The sequence below is a fragment of the Condylura cristata genome, unplaced genomic scaffold (genome assembly GCF_000260355.1).
Source record: "Condylura cristata isolate star-nosed mole 26May11 unplaced genomic scaffold, ConCri1.0 scaffold00002, whole genome shotgun sequence".
Classification (NCBI taxonomy): Eukaryota; Metazoa; Chordata; class Mammalia; order Eulipotyphla; family Talpidae; genus Condylura; species Condylura cristata.
Genome location: NW_004567103.1, coordinates 55,638,496 through 55,658,131, shown reverse-complemented (window position 1 = coordinate 55,658,131; position 19,636 = coordinate 55,638,496). Strand labels below are relative to the sequence as shown.

Below are 19,636 nucleotides of genomic sequence, written 5' to 3'. Positions count from 1 at the left end.
AGAGGTAGAGCAGCTGGTACCCACAAAACCCTGCTCCTCAGCCCCATCCGCCCCCACAGCAGGTGCTGCCTGGCCTCCTTTTAATTTTCACAGGTAATTGATTAGTTATTCCACCCACTACAGCATTTTCTCTTGGGGCAGGAGGGTGAAAAAGGTGGGGGTACAATTTAATAGTAATAATAAGAACTGTCAATAACAATGACCTGCCATTCTGATAAATAATGTTTTAAAAATAGGAAAAATATGTATTTCAGTTTTATTTGAAGTTATTTATAAAATAATTGAGATAGTTTAACAGAAAAATTTGCAATTGTTGAAAGCACCTTTAGATAGCATTCTAGATATTATAAATTTAAAAATACTCCCTCTAAGCAACTACACAAACATTTTTCCAAGCTAAAACAGATATCCCCATACTGGAAACGCTATTTCTAATTTCTAATTTATTCTTACAAGCTAATTTGCAAAATGAAATTGTTTGGATGATTGGTTTGCAGTAAACATGGTATACTAAATTGGTTTCTAAATTTAGAAAAAGGTTGAGTCTCTTCTTATAACAATCAAGAAATAATAGAAGTATTAATGATAATGAAGCTTCCATAATTAAGAAGTCAAATTCTGAAATGAATGTGAGCAGGTAGCAGCAACATAAATTATAATTCTCTCAATGACTATTTTTGAGTTCTTTTCATGGAACAACACAACGTCCACAATATAATTTACTTAAAAAAAAGTACCATTTGTATCATAATGGAGTTCTACAGTCAGCGAATTTAGCGCTATTAAACATAAAAAGATATAGGAAATAGCGCATACAGTTCTAAAACAAAAAAGAAAGGCAGAGTTGTTTTTATATATGCTATGATTTTTATGTCTGGTGTGTATATATATTTTTTCAAAGTAAAAGTAGTAATCATTGCTATCCATATAAATGAATTCAAGGAAAAAAATCTTGTTTACATATAATAGGATTTAAGGCTGAACTCTAGATTTTAAATACAGTAGATTCCATGTCCTTTCTTGGAGGTTTTTGTGGACTGATTTTTGGTAATATCTCTCTGGCATAAAATGTTTTATGAAGTCCAACGTCTCGAAGTGCTAATTCAAAACGAAGTCTAGGGTCAGAAATTATCTGTAAAAATAAAATACAATTTAAGCAAATAGCACTTCAACGAACTAAAGAAATTTTAAATTCCCATATTTTCCCAAGCTGCATAACTTGCTTTTGCTCTCTCATATGATTAGATGACAGTAAACTTTGTATATAATTTGGTTATTTTTGCTAAAAACATCCAAACTTTTGGACATTACCACTTTTCAATTTATCACTGGTTTCCAATATAGGCTGTATACTAGCTTGGACAAATTATAACACTTTAAAATCATTAAAGGATGGACTGAAAGAAATTTCAGTGCTATCACAGATTTATTACCAATACCTGGAATTGTAAAATATAGACAATCATTGATCAAGAGAACATGAGTCTAAACTACAACCTTGTATATGTGACTTTAAGCAGATATTTCATTTCTCTATCATCTAGCAATATGCAAATTAAGCTTCAACACATGGCCACTACTAGAAAAACACAATCAATAGAATGTTTCTTTCAAGGCCAGATTTCTATTTCAAGCAGATCTAGAAAATACTTCCATCAATCTGATTCTAAGTGGGAAGAGACATGAGTAGTCCAATTCTGTTTTCATTTATAGCTGATTGGACCTTATTTCTCATCCTATGAATATCAAATGTCTTCAGAAGCTCTCTGCAGTGATAAGAAGGTAGTCACATGTGGATTTTAGCTAATAAAGCATTACCCATGGACTTGAAGACCCTCTAGAGGAAGGGATAATCAGCTGTTGAATGAGGGTCCTCCTTCAAGGAGCTCTTAAACCAATAAGGGTAAGAAGAACGCATATAGATAACTACAGTTTGTGGTAACACATGCAGATGTTTGAAAAGTAGTAAAGCAAGGAGATACATGTCCTGGTGCAGGTGAGACTAGGTTGATCTCAGGAAAGGAGGAACATTTGGGCTAACTAAAATTCAACTCACTGCTCTAAACAGAGAGGAAAGGATGACAGATCAAACAAAAAGGAAGGCACCTACAAACATAGAGGTGAATATAGATATGAAATCGGTCAGTATGACATCAGGGTAGTTTAGGTAAAGCATTGGGTTCTGGCCCTCCTTGGTGGCGCCCGGCGGGTTAAAGCACAACACTGAGAAACTAACGCCACTTCCACATGAGTTCGATTCCCGCCTGCCCCCGGGCTGACCACATGGTGCGGCAGACCTCTCCTGACCCGCCCGCTGCGATCTGCCTGTTCTGCTCCCCACTCTGTCTCTGGTGAAGCCTCTCGCCGCTTCTGAGCCTCTGGCCTGTACCCCAGTTCTGTATGAACAAATAAATAAATCTTAAAAAAAAAAAAAAAGCATTGGGTTCTATTGGGGAACATTGGCAAAGCACACTTAAAAGACTGGACTTGAATTTTTTTTTTAAAGATTTATTTAATTATGCATACAGAGCTGGGGTACAGGCCAGAGGTGCAGGGGTGGTGAGAGGATTCACCAAGGACAGAGTGGGGAGCAGAACAGGTAGATCAACAAAGTACACTGCAGCAGACAGGTCAGGAGAGGTCTGCTATGCCATATGAATCACCTCCAGGGTGGGGATTGACTCATGCTGAAGTGGCTTTAGCTTCTCAGCGCTGAGCTTTAACCTACTGCACCACCAGGAAGGGCCCTGGACTTGAGTTTTAAAGGCTTGAAGATGATGGCAATGGGAGCTACTGAAGTTGCCTTTGTGTTTGTTCCTATTTTCAACATGAAAGTAATATAATCATTTTTATTGCATACGGTGAATCTGATTGTAAGTTCAGGATAAAAGATGGAGGCAGGGAAAGTGACTAGGAGTTCTTATGTATTACTTCTGTTATTTTAATTCCTGAAAGCTTCCCTTTCTCTGTCTTGTCAGCATCATCACTTGCTTCTTTAATAGAATTTATGTTAGGCATTTAAACAAATTTTAATAGGGTAGAGAAATATTTAAATAACAAAATACAATAATTACACAGCATTTAAAAATAAATTTTATAATTTTTAAAAAATTTAAAATGATTTTTAATTAGAGTAACTAACATTTTCAGATAATTTTTTTCTAAGGCCACCAATCAACTACTTTATAATATTAAGACTTGTGCAGTAATTATGTACTAGCACTTAGAAGTAAAATTATGCTAATATGCATGGTATTCAAATGTAAATATTGAAAATAATTTGTAACCCCAAACACACATTTCTACAGTTCTTCCTGTCATCATCATGACTTTTGCATCAATCATGCTAATTTTCATAGTTACCTGCTGTTCATTGTATGTATTCAATGTGAAGAGTGGCTTTTGAAGAATAAATTCTTCTTCAATTTCAATTCCAATCCCCATCCTTGCTTTCGAAGCCATCGTACCTGACATCATTCTAACAGGATCAAATTGAGCAACAATAGCAACCTAGAAGAGAAAGCATGGCTATTTGGAAGAGGATACATGGTAAATACTTCTGTGCAACCACATTAATGTTTAATGTCCATTAAAGTTTAGATAATTTATTAAAAATAAAAACTAAGAGGAAAGGGTAGAAAAATGATCAGAGCATGCCAGTTCTAAAGATATATGGAGTAGTAAGTGACTTAGTAACAAAACATATTAAATGGCTAAGGTATAGAATTACTCAAGATTTTATAATTAGTTATGACTAATTTTAGATTTAAAAAGCCTCTATCTTATTATACAAAATGATAGGAAAACTTAGCTAGATAACCTACAAACTCAACCTATCTGAAGGTAACAGAAAGTAGAAAGCTGTTAGTAGAAAGCTATTTTCTAACTCCAAGTATCTATGATTGTGGTCTTCTAGGAAGTCTAGAAAATTTAATCTGAGCAAGATGCATCGAAAATATGTGGTTCATGGAGAAAGTCAAGTGTATTGGAATTACTGGGCAAGAGAGGTGAATTTCCACTGCACAAGACAAACTGGTTTCCAGGGAATGTTCTAAACCATTTTGCCCCTTTCACTGAAAAAGTGCAGAATCATTTTAACCCAAATACCCTTGTCCTTTATGATAATTGAAATCACTCAAACCTGCATCTTAATGAAAAGAAGCCACTAATTCTGTAAATGATATGCACCATTAGTAACACCTGCTTGCTAATTCCTAAAGTCAAGAATTAGCATTAAGAAAATGACATTTTTGATGTTGTTTAGAAACTAATGAGATAACTGGGTGTTCAGCATACTATAATTATTATAGGTCTTCTAGCTCAAATGCCTTACTCTGTAGTTCTAAACACTGGTTATAAATAATGGGCACAGATATTTCCTTTCTCAAAGGGTTTGTAGTTGGAAAAAATTCTAATCATACAGACTCTAGTTATCAGCATTATATTTTGAATAATGGGTTGAGTAATAGTAACAATGTTTTGTCCCTAGAAGTCCTTGTTATATAATTATTTGCTAATAATTGGATAAAGTTTACTGAATCTAGCATGACAGGACTTACATTTCTTTTTTAAATTTATTCCTGCAATTTGTTTTAGGGGGAAAAATGGTATAGTAGTCATATACATTTACACTTCATTTATAGTAGTCTCATTTAACTCGACTTTCTTGGTTTGAATCTAGTCTGACATTTACTTGCTGTGTGACTCTGGTGAAGCCCCTAACATCTGTGACTTCTCAGTTTCCTCTTCTATAAAATACAAAAATTAATAATATTTGCAATATAGGACTGTTGTGCAGATGACATGGACTAAAACCAAAGAACATTTAGAGCAGGGTTTTACAGTTGTTAAATACTGAATAAGTGTGATCATACTTTACTACTAATCTATGAGGTATATATTACTGTTATTCCTGTTTTTCAGCAGAGGAAATTTAGGATATGAAGTAAAAGATCTACATTTCCTCTGCCAGTAAGTAACCAACTACGTTTTCCAGATTTGAAGAGCAGAAGCCAAGTTTGAATGCTGACATAGAAGGGAAACCAGACAGTTACTTCCTTTCAGTTTGGAGAAGGTGCCAAGGAAGACTTTAGAGCTTCTGAATTTGGGAATCATTTACAGGTCAGAAACTCTGAGAAATTAACAAGTAAAACTAATTTACAATATTTTCCAACTTCTTAAATTCCTGCTCTTGCCATCCACTGTCTTCTTTCAATTACTTCTGCCTAGCAAGTTTGCATTTCTCCACAAAAATAGTATTTTTTAAGTGCAAGATGATTGTCTATGATACAGTTTTAAACATAAGCTCCTATCCCAAAGAGGATTATCTTGCTCGAGTTTCACTAGGTCATTTAAAAAGAGTAAAATCCTTTTGGCAAGATGCTTAGTTTCACTGCTGTAAGTGGATACTAATAACCTAATAAACTAGAGGTAATGTAAGTGCATTTAAATCTTGGGAGAGCTTTTTAAAAGGTGCTGATAAAGTTCATTTCATATACTGAGAACTGGAAATGGTTCAACATAGATCTAATTGCTCCTAGGGATGAAGATCCCTATCCCAATTTGGAAAAGTTACATTTTATATTGCAGGTGCCATGAACTAAGTCTTACTAATATTATTTAAGAGGACATGAAACCACCCATGAAAATTACCAAATTAAAAACACCTGTTTCCTCAGGGCTTCTAGGCGCCTCTCTCTCTCTTCTTCTTCATGTGCTTCTTGAAGGGCCACTTCTTTTTTCTCCATCAAACGCTTTTCCAACAATCCTTGCCTATATTTAACCCTTTAAAAATAATGCAAGGGAAATTAGGACACCATCAGCTGAACTGTGGTGATTCTATGGATGGGAGCGTAAGCCAGAAGGCATTTCAGAGGTGATATCTCTTCCACAAAATCCAGTAACTGACAACAAAGCTAGTGAAACACCGTTGTGATAAGAAAAAGAAACAGGAGTCACTGAGCAGCTGTAGGATGCAGGATGCTGCTTAAGAGCAAGATCCTGGACTTTTTACTGACAGAGGAGGGTGGGTTAGACTGGACACTGGATTTAGGGCTTGACGGAGGGTGAGTGAGATGATATACTCCCAACTCCTAACCATGGCTCCAAACTTATTAACAAGATGTTCGCTGATCAGTCCCAGCGGTGCAAGGCACACAGTCGCCAGCTGCTCATGTCCTCCAGGTCATATCTCTGGATGTATATCTACTGCCCAAGGGCAATCAAGCGTCTTGTCTAACTTGAAAGGAGCTTTGTATGATACACCCACAAACTGCAGATCAGAGGGCAGGAAAATCCAACCCACTTTTTTCCTCATTGAAATCATCGTGTTAACTCTCAAACTTTCTGTCAGTAGCCACAGCTTCAGCTTTTGCAAGTGGACATAGGAGTATCACTCTTACATGAGCTACTATTGCAGTTTTTTGATGAAAACAGCTTGAGCTGTTAAAATTAGGCTATATGATTAAATGTACACTACTTTCAGAAAGTAAGTTAAATGATAATAGGTTGATTTTATCTCCATTATGAGAACTTAGGCCAAACTTTATATTGCCACTCATTTTGTGAAGAATGTCCTTTCCGGGTGGATAAGGGTTAAAAACTTTAAAAATTGCTTTGACTGTAGATGGCAGCAAAAACAAGACTTTTCCTTAGCCTTATATTTTCATATCCTTAAAATCAGTAGGTAGTAAAAGAAGACATATTTAAAAACTCATTTTAGCACCCACTAGCTCATTTGGGTCTCTTCTACTGACCTTTTGGGTAGCACCCTTTACCATTTTCTTACCCAATTTATTCTATTGAATCACAGGGATTGCCCTTTCCCCTTACAAAGCAAGCACCTAGGTACTTGGAATGTTGCCTTCCCTCTTCTATCACTGATGGCTTAGATTTTCCTTCATTTATGACCTTGGTTGTGGGTATAGTTGGCTCTCAATGCTGCATTTTTCATGCACGTGCCTTCACTATATGCCTTCACTATACCCTTTTCTGGATCCCGGCTTTCCTGAGGTATCTTGTGTTAAGTACTTTAAATATTTTAACTCACTTAGGCTTCACAACACAGAGTCCTATTTTGGAGTCCCATTATTGATCCCACGTAATGGTAAAGAAGTGGAGGCACAGACACATGATATATATCTTGAGCCAGAAGCCACGCCAAGACAGACAGCAGAGCCCTGTCTACCCCTCATCTGACCAACCTCAGTCAATTAACACTTACGTTCTTCTTTCTTCTCTCCTTAATTGCTTCACTTCACTATGATTATCTACTGTGTACAAAATCCTGTGCTAAATATTGTGAGCACACAGAAAAAAGACTGCCCTTAAGAAATCTGTAGTTGCACTAATGTCATTCATAGCAACAGGGGTAGAGCTAGAAGGAATAATGTGCAGTGAAATAAGTCAGAAGGAAAAAGAAAAATATCTGATGGTGGAATACAGGGGAACCAAATGAGACATCAGGGAAAAGAATAACAATAAAAAATGCAACAAAACAAAACAAAAATGAACAGGCATCTATAAATGAGAGTTGTTCTGCTGGGGAGGGAAGAGCACAAGGGACTGTGGTGATGGTGCATGGGTGACTTGGTGGTGGGACTTCTATAGGGACTACACCTGAGATAAGAAAACAATCATTGTTAAAAAATGAACAATAATGTAAATATATATACATAAAAGGAAGTTTGTAGTTTTAAAAAATTAACTTTTAGACTATAACTTTAGTGGTTACCAGAATGGAAGGGGAAAGGCAAAGAGAGATGGGTAACTTTGGGCAAGGGGAACAACTGTATGAAGAAGAATAGAATTAGACTTTTGTGGTACATTTAACATAGCATAAACACATTACTTTTTCAGTACTACACACCTGAAATATGTTAAGCTCAATGTTACATCAACATAGTATAAACACATTGCTTTTCAATGCTGCATACCTGAAACATAATGTTAAATGCAATATTACATTTACAAAAAAAATCAGTTTCAAAAAACAATTCAGTGCATTTACTCATAAAATTATGAAGCTCATTACAAATGGCTATTAAAAACAAATATTTGATACTTAACCTCTTTACAATGCATGTGAATACTAATAAATAGAAAGAAGTATTCTTAGAAAAGACATCTGTAGAGGTATAAATAAGGTCTCCTGAGAATTTGAAGAAAGGTGAGATGCTTGCCGGCTGTAGGAGAGACTGTAGGAGTCAGCAAGATCTTTAAGGATGTGGCAGCATCTGGGCTGTGTCTTCAGGATTAGGATTTAGAGAGGCAGGAGGCAAGGCAGTTGTGGGGGGAGACCAGCCTTCCAGGTAGTTAGAACAGGAAAAGGGTGAGCCAAGCGAGACACAATTATCTAAGTGTGGGCTTGGCTTTTGAGAGTGGACAACTTCTTAAACTGTGCCTCTTGGGCACCTTCCTTGCCTTTCTGCAGTCACATTCCTGGGAGGGAGTTGTTCAGAGTGCTTAGGACAGAGTGAGCAAATGTGCAATTTCAGAGAAAGACGTGACCTGGTAACCAGTCCCATCCAGGCAGGTTCATTGTGGATATGGGAAATGGATAAAGGACTCTTGGAGTATGACAGATTTGACATGCATTTAATACTGAAGCAGGGAATGGGACACACAAATAGACCAGCAGCAGGGAGGTGGGCATGAGGATGAGGAGGAGGCTGGTAGGCAGGTAGCATCACTCTCTGGCTCCTCTTTCTCCCCCACAGGTAATGATTTCGGTTCTCTTTCTACATGGATGTCCACAATAATGGGAGCATGTGCCCCATGCTCATACCTTGAAGCACCCTTTTATAACAACATGTTCCCTCAAGGAAAACTGGGTGAAGAAACAAGGCCAAAGGTGGTAGCTACAGAGGCTAGAAGGGAGAAGGTAAAAAAAATACACCTGAGCCATTGCATTTTCCCTACTGAAAGCCCAGGAAATTATTGGCAGACTGAACTTGGCAGTCACATGTCCCCTCAGAAAGATTTGCTTGTGAGGTGGAAAACTCTTTAAAAAGAGATTGCTCCTGAGTCTGGCCATTGAAGCAGCAGCAGCACAGGAGAGGAAAGCAGGGAAGCATAAGATAGATCCTTGTAGAGTACAAATCCAAAATGGCATTTAGTAGGAAAATCCTGAGCTCCTTTGATGTCTGGTTTCTGTCTTCTCCAGTATCCAGTAGTAGGAGTCAGGAGAGTCAGACACACAAATTGAAGAGCCCACAGTCCAGGTCACTTCCTTCCTCCTATGTCTCCTCGTCATAGAAAGCTGTATTCCTCATTCTCTTCATTTTCACTAAGGCATGACACAACCTCTGTAATGAGGTTCTACTCAATTTAAGCAGTGAGTTCAAACTAAGTCAACTACTGTGAAGTTTCAATTAAAAGATACCCTGGGATTTGACAATTACCATATGCTAATTCTCAGAACCTTTGGAAAGTTTCTCTTCCTTTGGGATATATAGGTTGCTTTGTCTGCAACAAAGTTTTGTCTCCTTTGTGGAAAAGTAATCGTTGTTTCAGTTAAGGGAGCTTGACTAGTGAAGAAGGTACAGATGCAGATAAGGCATCTGGACCTGGGTGGCAAGGAAGGCTGGTTCTAATTTACTTCGAGGCTAATTAATTCATTTAACAAATGTTTATTGAGCACCTGCTATGCATCAATCATGGTGCTAGGTGTTGGAGTTCCAATTTCCACTAAGGAGACATGCAGTCGTCCTCATAAAACTGACAATCTAATGAAGATACAAAGACGCAGGCAACTTTTTTCTGAATTGTCTTCATTTGGAATGACCAAGTATGAATGATGTGAGTTGGGAAGTACACAGCTGAAGGCTTCAGTACAGGAACTTTGCAAGCATGATGGTCAGGAAAAGGAAGTGATTAGAAAATCTCTTCTGTAAAACTGAAGGATGAGTTGTAAAAAGGCAAGACCAGAAGCGTTCTCCAGATGAAGTTGGTGATTCCTGAACTGGGGGTTGGGCGGCTGGCAGGGGAGGGGTAAGGGAAGGTGATAGGAGGTAGGGAGAAGACATGGATTTAAAACTTGTATGGAAAATAGAATATCAATTACTAATTTTGTGGGGGAGAGGAGGAAGTAAGGGTTCTAAGTTTCTTGCACAGTGAATGATGGTATCCCTCAATAAAACAGGCAACTTAAAGGATGTAGAGAAAATGAGTTAAAATCAGCTTTTTCAGCTCTCCTGATATCAGTCTTAAGGCCAGCACCTGTAATTATGGACATTTGGGCCCAGAGAGAATGGGATGTGTGCATATGTAAATGCAGAGATCTGTGGCAAGGGGATTTGAAGGTGGAGTCACTCTGAAGAGACAGGGGAGATGAGACAGCCAGAGAAATACTGAGATAAAGCTGGTCTGTCCCCTGATTCAGTATTAAAGGCCTGTAAAAATCTACTGAATGTTCCAGAATTTCTCTTTTTGGTTATAAGAACTGAAGATTGAACCCACCCAGCCTAGATAGATGCAAAACAGAGGGACAGGGGAAAAGAAGGAATTTGGTCAGTTTAAGATGTAAAGCTGTCTTCACAATTTCTGGATTGGAGAAAAAGATAAGGAATCTTCATAGGAACTTTTTCATCAGTAGCCTGGAACTGAGGCCATGGGACAGAGTATTTATTCATCAGAAAGGGTATAGAAGTAAGCAAGGGTAAAATCCCAAGAAGAAAAAAAGTGAAAAGGTGAGTAGGAGAATGAGAAGAAATTGTGCCAAAGTAGCTAGGAAAATCGTCATCAATGTCAAATATTACAGAAAGATGAGTTATAGTCCAGAACAGTCATTTGGATTAAGTAACAGGTGATTTTGCAAGCACAATGAGACAGATGTGACTGAGATATTATTGGAGACTTGAGGATAGGAGCAGAGGTCATCATTTCAGTGAGAGGCTGATATAAACGGGAAGTGCAGAGCCAAGAAGGTGCTTCACAAAGCACCAGCATGATGATCGGGATTGCTCTGACAACCTGGAAGATTTGACACAGGAAAATTAAAGAAATAGGAGAGACACTCAAACTCTTTTCTACAAAGCTTTTGGATAAACAATTCACTTTAAAAAGGGGAAACTCTAACTCTCTCTATGGACTGAAAAACTTTACCTAAAGAGAAGTGAGGCAGAAACATTCCTGGGAGAAAGCCAGATACTCAAATATTCATGGGGAAAGAAAATAGCAACATAGTAAAGTCAATCACTTGGAAAATTTTCCACATAAATACTTTCAGCCATTTGAGGGAGCAGACTCTCCAAATTAAACTGTTACTATGAAAGTCAATGTCAGGAAGCAGCTAAACTCAGTCTTTAGCTGTGCACAGAATCCCCAAACAGGAAGGCTACGTTCATCTCTTAGACTGTTTTATGTTTCCCCTGTCCACAAAAGTTGAAATGGGTACAAGAGGCATTTTTGACTTCTCCTGGGGGAAGAATAAGTAGTATCATATTGCTTAAAGGCAACAGCTGCTGTGGTATCAGGCACTGCATTAACAATAACCTGACAGGGACTTTAAGCTTCCAGGCTTAAGAGTAGTTGAAGGGACAGGATGCTTTCCTGTAGAAATGGAGGCTTTATCTATCATTTAGGAGATTGCGGCACTGAGTGTACAAATGCAAGTAGTTTGAAAACACCCTGGAAAAAATGAAGGAACTTTATTTAATATTAGAGGCAGGGAGTGGGTTCCCTGGTGGCACAAGGGGTTAAGTCTGAGCACTATGAAGCTATCAGAAGCCACTGCATCAGGAGCCAGACCAGGGAGCTAATCACATGGAACAGTAGACTTTTCCAGACTCAGGGGCTGCTCCCCTCAGCAGTGTATTTCAGTAGATCTGCCTGTTCTGCTTCCCATTCTGTCTCTGGTGAATCCTCACACAGCTCCATTATGCATTAAATAAATAAATAAATAAGGTGGAGAGGGGCTGAAGGGAGGTCAGCATCACTTGGTAATGGTATTCAAATTCATACTCTGGCCACTAAGCACGATGTTCAGGGTCTTCTGGGTCTTGGGCTTCTCCTGGTGCAGAGCCGTGGTGCTGAGTGCCCCTGGAGCATATCTTCTTCAGGAGCGCCTCCTCCTCCAGCTTCTTCATGCTCCGTCTTCATCTTGCCTGGGCCCTTCCCGTGGAAGCAGCGGGACAGCTGCTGGAAACCTACTGGCCGTGAGTTTTCCGCCCCTCTCATCCATGTACTTGTTCTTCACTTTGGGCTTGCAGCCGGCCTTCTCCCTCAAGTCCTGGGTGAAGCCTCGGCACTCCTCCTGTTACAGGGTACCCCAATGTGAACGGGTTGTCTGTCTGTGGGTCTTCACCCACACGCTTACGATTCAATCCTATTATGGACACACTCAAAAAGGTTAAATAATGGATTTATTTATAAGGAGAAAGGTAAAGGAGTAACCCAGGGAAAGAGGGAGAGAAACACAGGTTAACTAGGATGTCCTACCAGCTCTGCTAACTTGGACTCCACCTGCACGCTGGAAACCGATTGCGCGCCAAAACGACCAGCCACCAACCACCAGGTCAAAACCCCCGCCAGAGCCCACATGTCCGGTTTTATCCCAACCTGGCTGCTCAGCTCCGCCCTCACGTCCCGGTGCTTCTTCTTGGTACTGATGGGATTTGGAGTTCCAGCATCTGGAGTGGGGGCGGAGTCCACGAAACCTGTACCTGTTACACTCCCACCAGCTGTTCCTGTCATCCATGGCCTCTTGTCCTCAGTGATGTACTTGGCCAACAGCAGCGACTAGTTGGGCACCTTTACCGGGGCCACCCTCTCCCCATGGTCTTCTGCAGCCCTTTGTTCTGACAGAGGAGCAGGGCTGCTGCAGTCCTCTGTTCAAGATGGGCTCCTCGTCCAGGATGGCGGTGCTACTGGAGAAGTCCTGTGGCTGCTTCTCGCGTCTAGGTTGACCGTGCTGAGGCCCATGTTCTCCCTGTGAGATTCGGAGCCACCTTTGGCAGAGCACCCCTCATCACCCTCGGAGTCTGTGAGCTCCTCCTGCTCCTCTCAGTCTGTATGTGGGGATCTTCCCGGAGGCACGGCAGAACTCCGACGAGGTGGCATTGAAGTTGATGGCCCCTTGGGCTCCAGGTCCTCGTCCTCTCTGCCTGGCCTGATTCCAGCTCTGGCACAGTCTCCACCTCTCTGCCACTCCGCTGCTGGAGCTGCCGCAGCTGCTACGGGTGGCGCCCCTTCTCCTGCTGCTCCTGCAGCGCCAGCTAGGCCTGGTCCTACTCCAGCACCTCTGGGAACCCAGTGGGAGCTCCAGCCTCGGCCTCCCGGCTATGTCCATGTTCTCCACCCGGTGTGGTAGGACTGGTATGCAGTGGCATAGCTTCCTTCTCTGCCCGCTCTTCCTGAGTCTCATTCCCCTGAACCCCTGGCCCCGACTCCGGCCCCCAGTCCCCTTTTGAGTCTGGTCCCCCAGTCTTTGGTCTGCACTACCACCTCCTCCTTCGTGTGGATCCGCCTGGTTTTGTTAAAGGTCACCATCTCCTCAGGCACGGGTCCTTGGAGGCGAGGGGACAATGGCGCCTGCAGCTTGGCCCGGATCTCTTCCAGTTCTGCTCCTTCAACCCAGTGGCCACGCGGCCCCTGGGGCGGCCAAAAAGGGCGCGGCCACTCGCCCTCCAGCCCATTATAGGTGGACGTGGTCGAGCACGGTTTCCTTTGGGTCACATGGCCCGCTCTTGCCCCCGCGTGGGCAGGCAGCCTGGCTGCTTCCTCAGTGCGGCGTTTCCCCCTGCCCACGAGCCCACATTCCCCAACACTCCTCCTCTGTCCTTGTGGGTGAGGATCAGCATCTCCCCTGGGGGAAGGAATCCAGGGCATGCTCCACGGTGAGGTCTTGCAGGCCTCGGGCACTGTGCAGGTCGCCTTTGCCCAAGTCCTCCTGGCCCACCCGAGTGCTGACGCAGGCGCTTGGTCCATCTCCTCCAGCAGCCTGGCCCTCTTCTCTGCCAAGTCCTCCTCCAGAAGCTGACAGCTCCTCTGCCCAGGCCGTGGTGCCATCCAGCCAGGGGTCGTCCTATTCCAGCTCCTGCTTCCTCAGGCGCTGGTCTGTGGCGGCCGCCAGCTTCTCTCGCAACTCTTCCCACCGTCTCACAGTCGCGGTGTTGGTGACATGGACAGCCCCGGGCTCCACTTTGGTGCCCGCCTCCATGCCGGCTTCAACCTCCAGAGGTTTCAGCCCCAACTTTGCGCGGAGTTTATTGGTCTTCTCCATGCTGCAGGATGAGGCGTCCCGCGAGCTAGTTTGGGAAGCAGCAGCGGCTTCGCAGAGGAGCTCTCGTTTTTCCGGCGTGCGCGCTGCTCCGAGGGCTCCGCCCGTCGGCGCTCCCGCCGTGCGCGCCGCTGTGGGTCTGGGTCCCCGCCACTGCCCTACGCTGGCCGCCGCCGCCGCGCAGAAGCGGGTGCTGCTCAAGCTCCCGGCGCCGCGGCGGGTACTCGGCGGCGCCCCTAATGCCGGCCGCCACAGCCGTCCCAGCCGCCGCTTCTTCCCCGCGACGCTTCTTGGACAACCCCAGAGTGCTCCGTGCGCCACGAGCCCCGGCCGCCGCCGAGCCCCGACGACGCAAGAAGGGGACGCTGTGGGTCGCTGGGGAGCCGCCGCGGTGTTGCGGAGCGGAGAGAGGCTGCTTCCACCAGAGCCAGGAGTCGCCCTCAGGGCGTCAACTCGAGACTCCTTGTCTATTATAGACTCTCAGTGAGACCTTAAGAATCTCGGGCATTTATAAGACCTTCTGATGCTGAAACACCACGTGAGACTACGTCAACGTGTGAGGTGGGGCTCAAGCATTGCTAGTTTGCTAAAAGTTCACCCAGATTTTGGTAAGGAACGTCCATGGCTGAGAACCAACGCTACCGGACCCAAACCTGAGCAAGCACTAACCTGAAGGGCTCAGGACTCGCTGAAGGGCAGATGGCTCTACCAACTCCAGAGTTTGAGTCTGAGCAGTCAGGCAGCAGGGTGTCTGATGCGCATTTTGAGCAAGTTTCCAGCTGATGCTGAATTTGCTGATCTGAGGCCCAGGGTAAGAGAACTATAGAAAAGATAAACATTTAAACTAGGGGGATTCAACCTGACTATTGCTAGCAGGACAAACTAGTTATAAATTACTGCCTAGACAGGGCTAATATTTCTTGGCACAGGCTATTCTTGTACTTATTCGATGTAAACTAGAAATTCCTGCTTTGGTGCTACTGCCATTCAAGAATAGTTAACCCTTCCAACTCGCATGATTCCAACAGGCCACAGAGTCAGAGGACCTCAGGTGTGGCTCAGTGATGGAAAGTTACAACCCTGGCTGTTACTGAACTATTTCCCTCCACTCCATGGAGAAAAATAAATCACTGGTGTATCCTGATGATAGTTGAAAATCTTGGGCTACCGATGATATTTAAAGGGCTTACTCTGTAAAATCAAAGATGGGGGAAATAGATTGAAAGGGTTTCAGCCTTAAAATGGAAGTATGAGCCTAGTTCCTTTAGGAATAGTTCTTGTAGCTCCAAGGGGGAGGGTATTTTATACTTAAAGTTAGCCTAAAAAGTGAGATGAAATACATTTTCCTACTATCTGTAATCAATTCCAACCTAGCCATCTGAGTTCATTTGAGTTAGAGGTTCAGAGATATAAATAGCGGTGAAACAAAGTCTTAGACCTGGAAAAATATGTAATAACTGGAAAAATGTTGTAAATATCAACCAACATTAGCCCTTTCCCCAAATTAGTACAGACATGTCTGCCAGTGTATTCTTTTTTTTTTTTTTTAACTATTTTAATCTTTTCTATCTAGCTTTTAGGAATCCTGTTATATCCCCAAATTTCCTAGAATAGTCCTTTCCAATGGCATTTCACATGGGTGATAGGAACAAGAGTCATGTTACCTATAGCTGTAGGTATAGTGTACAAAGTGTCTTTTAAGTTAGACAAGAGCTTGATCACTTTGGGGCAGTAGGTATGTATCCCGAGGTATGACTCAGTAGGTATGTATCCTGAGGTATGACTCAGAAGTTGATGTACTTTGAGTCGTAGGGGCTGATCAATGGAACACCTTGTTAATAAGATTTGAGCCATGGGTGAGAGTTAGGTGTATATCATTGGACTCACACTCCCTAAAGCCCTAAATCCAGTGTTCAGTTTCATCTACCAGTTTCTGTTGGAGAAAAAAAAAAAAAAAGCCAGGTGGTTGCTCTTGAGCAGCATCCTGCATCCTACAGCCTATTGCATAACTCCTGTTTCTTTATCACTGTGGTGTTGCAACATAGAGAATTAAAAACATTGATAAATATCCAGAAAGTCTAAAAGTTACTAAAATTTTTCCTCCACCAGAGCATAGATCTACCTCTTAGATGCGTCTTTTAAAGGTTTTACTTAATTGAAAACCAGAGCTTTACTGAAAGAAATTTGCACCAAAACAAAAGCATTCTACTGAATGGGAGAAAATAATTCTACTTTTTCAGCCCAACAGGGGTTAAAATGGAAACATACAAAGAATTCATGAACTCAACAATAAAATAAAAAATTCAGTTTTAAAAATGGGCAGAGGATCTCAATAAATATGTCCTCAAAGGAGACATAGAGATGGTCAACCAGCACACAAAAAAATATTCATCATCTCTTATTGTTAGGGAAAAGCAAATCAAAATCGCAATGAGATATCACATCACATCTATGAGAAAGGTTTTTATCCAAAAGTCAAGAAAAAACAAGTGTTAGAGAGGATGTGGAGAGAAGGGAACTCTTATAAATTGTTGGTGGGAATGTAAATTGGTGCAGCCATATGGAAAGAAGTTTGGTGAGTTTTCCAAAAACTAAAAATAGAAATGATCCAGTTACCCCAATTTTGGTTATTTATCAAAAAAAAAAAGTATAAAACCAGCAATTGAAAGAGATAGATGCACCCTCATTTATATTTCATCATTATTTACAATAATCAAGAATTAAAAACACTAACTGATAAAAGGATAAAGAAGATGTGGTATATATACTACTCTCCTATAAAGAACAAAAAAAGAAATCCTGCTATCTTCAACAACATGGATGTACAGAGCTAGAGGGTAGGATGCTTAATGAAATAAGCCAGAGAAAGACAAACACTATATGACTTTATTCATATGTACTATATAGAGATAACAAACAGATGAAGTAGATGGAATAAAAATTAAGTTCTCTACTATAAGACCAACTGTGGTTACTAGAGGGAAGGAAGAGGGTAGGTGGGCAAATTATGTGAATTTGAATGGTGAATTTCATATGGTAAATACATATGTTGACTTTCAATAATGTAGCCCTGAAATTTACATGCTATTATAATGTAATGTGTGATTACTTTGACAAAAATTTTTTGAAAAAAGAAAACCAGTCCTCTCCAGGTGATGCCACTTCCATTGCTACCCTTTAAAATACTTGGCATAGGAGGCTGTGTTCCTGGCTCATCAAATATAACTCTAGAAAAGTTTTATTCATTAAATTTGGAATCACCCTACTCTTTTTAATCAGATTCTTTAAATCAGTGACCACTGATGGCCCAAGTCACTGTCTAACATTCTAAGAGTTATTCAAAACTTCATCCTTAGAGTTTCTTGGTCCTCAATAGACTTTACTTACCTGCTTTTATAGCCTACAGTATGAGGAACTTGACCTCACCTAGAACTTTCTGCTGTTAAAAATCTTAAAATGAGGGATTCTGTTCTTATTCCAACCTCTAGGATCACCACACATATTGATAAAGGTTGTACACAGCACAATTCTGGGAGTGGGTTACCTGCCAAACTCCTGTGTTCTCACTCATTTAACTTTACTCAGCCTGTCACTTTACATTATCAAGATGTCCATTTCCAGTAGTTTTACTTAAACTGTATTCTATACCAAGGACTGGGCTAGATCTTCCTTCAAAAGGTTGTTCTACCACTACCTTTATCTCTAGGGCTGTGAGACTTTTGCCTTTTTATTCCCTAGAAATAGATTTCATGGTTTCTCTCTTCAGAAGTTAGAAAACGAATATCCTTTACTTTCTTTTCTTTCCTCATCTGTTAATTTTCAGTCCTAATTCTGCTAATTTACTACACATTAATGAGGTAAAACTTTAAGCGGAACTCAATGTGGATTCCCCAGCCCCTCCCTACCCCACCTTGGTCACAGGATGTAGTCTTGGCACTTACATTTGCTGCTGCTTAAGCTAAAATGTAGTCAGGTAGGAGGCCTCTCTCACTAGGACAAAAATCTTGGCATGAGGATAGCTACTGAAAACAGCAGGCAGATATTAAGACCAGATTAACATAACCAGAAGACCATCTCCACAGGAAGTTAAGTGTAAACAGGGACTAGAGATAGGGTGTTTTAATCAGTAGCAACAATGTACCCCCCCCCCAGGCAATAGCCCCTCTTCACATCCCCCCTAGCTTGTGCCCAACACTTATGCATCCCCCATACACATCCCTACCATGCACATTCCTCCACACACTTGCCATCTTCCCTGAATCTGATACCAAATAAATGTGAGATTGGCCCAGGAAAGGGCTGCTGCATCTCCAGAAATGTGAACCCTTCTTGGTCACTCTTTTTTACTACTTGGGCTTTGAGTTTTTCCTCCTTGGTCTTGCACTGCTCACAACACTACCCATGAAGTGACAACTCAAGACTTCTCTGGGATTATTTTATTTATCTAAGATGCTTGACATTCTCCTTAAGTTTCCACCCCTTGCTTAACTCTCCCTCTTAGCAAAGAATATCACTTCTCATGTAGTCCAAAACCCTCTGAGTCTTCCTTCTAAAGAAACCTCTTTCATAATAATGCCAGGGAGTTCCTCCAACTTGACCTGTCTCAACCAGGCCTGGTACCAATCACCACCTCCTTCTTGAAATTTACCTCCTATTCCCTGACTTCTTTTCCTCCTTCTCTTTTACCTACTCGTCTGTCTAACCAAGGATCCAACATGAATCCTGTTCTTTTCTCAATTTTAAAATATTTTCTGGAGACTCCAACTGCAATCAAGGCTTAGATATCTGCAGCCTTCACCCCCCTTAGAGCCCCAAATCCTTTGATCTTATATTTCTAGAAAAATGTAATTTAGGGATTGACTTTAGACAAATCTCTCAAGTATAACTATATTACATTAATAGTTAAATATAGAGCTTCTAATTTAATGGGCATCTGAACTTCGTACAGAGTTGATAGTCTTTTGTAAAACTTAGGAACTAAGTTTTGTAAAAACTTTTGTAAAAACTTAGGAACTAAGTAAAAACTTTTTGTAAAAACTTAGGAACTAACATAATGACACAAGTCTAAATACAAGGCTGGATGTCCTTCACATGCTCTCCTAGACATGTGCCATCATGGACTTGGTTCCATGGACAGGCCAAGATCCTTCTAGTCAAATTTTTGTGGTTCATTCCAACCTAAAGGCAGAATTTTCCAATGTTTAATATCTTATAATATAGCTGTTAAGAATTTTAGCCTGAGTATTTATAGAAAATGCTAAGAAACTTCAGCTACTTAAAGGTAGGGCCATCCCTGATGGCACAATGGTTTAGAGCGCAGCACTGTGAGGCTAGCCACAGCCGCTTCAGTGAGAGTTCAATCCCTGGCCAGGGAGGTGACCCACATGGTGCTGCAGACCTCTCCTATCTCGCCTGCTA

The 19,636-nt window shown here is 41.4% G+C and overlaps 1 protein-coding gene across 1 annotated transcript in view; it reads right to left on the bottom strand.

Moving 5' to 3' along the window:
• Nucleotides 1-826: 826 nt before the first annotated feature.
• Nucleotides 827-19,636, bottom strand: part of CCDC148 (coiled-coil domain containing 148) — a 138,488-nt gene continuing 119,678 nt past the window's right edge. Inside the window, exons 11-13 of the mRNA XM_004674634.1 lie at nucleotides 5,667-5,784; nucleotides 3,364-3,510; nucleotides 827-1,132 (exon numbers count right to left, since the gene is read on the bottom strand). Of these exons, the coding sequence (XP_004674691.1) occupies nucleotides 986-1,132; nucleotides 3,364-3,510; nucleotides 5,667-5,784 (412 nt within the window). The 3' untranslated portion in view covers nucleotides 827-985. The remainder of the gene's footprint in view (nucleotides 1,133-3,363; nucleotides 3,511-5,666; nucleotides 5,785-19,636) is intronic.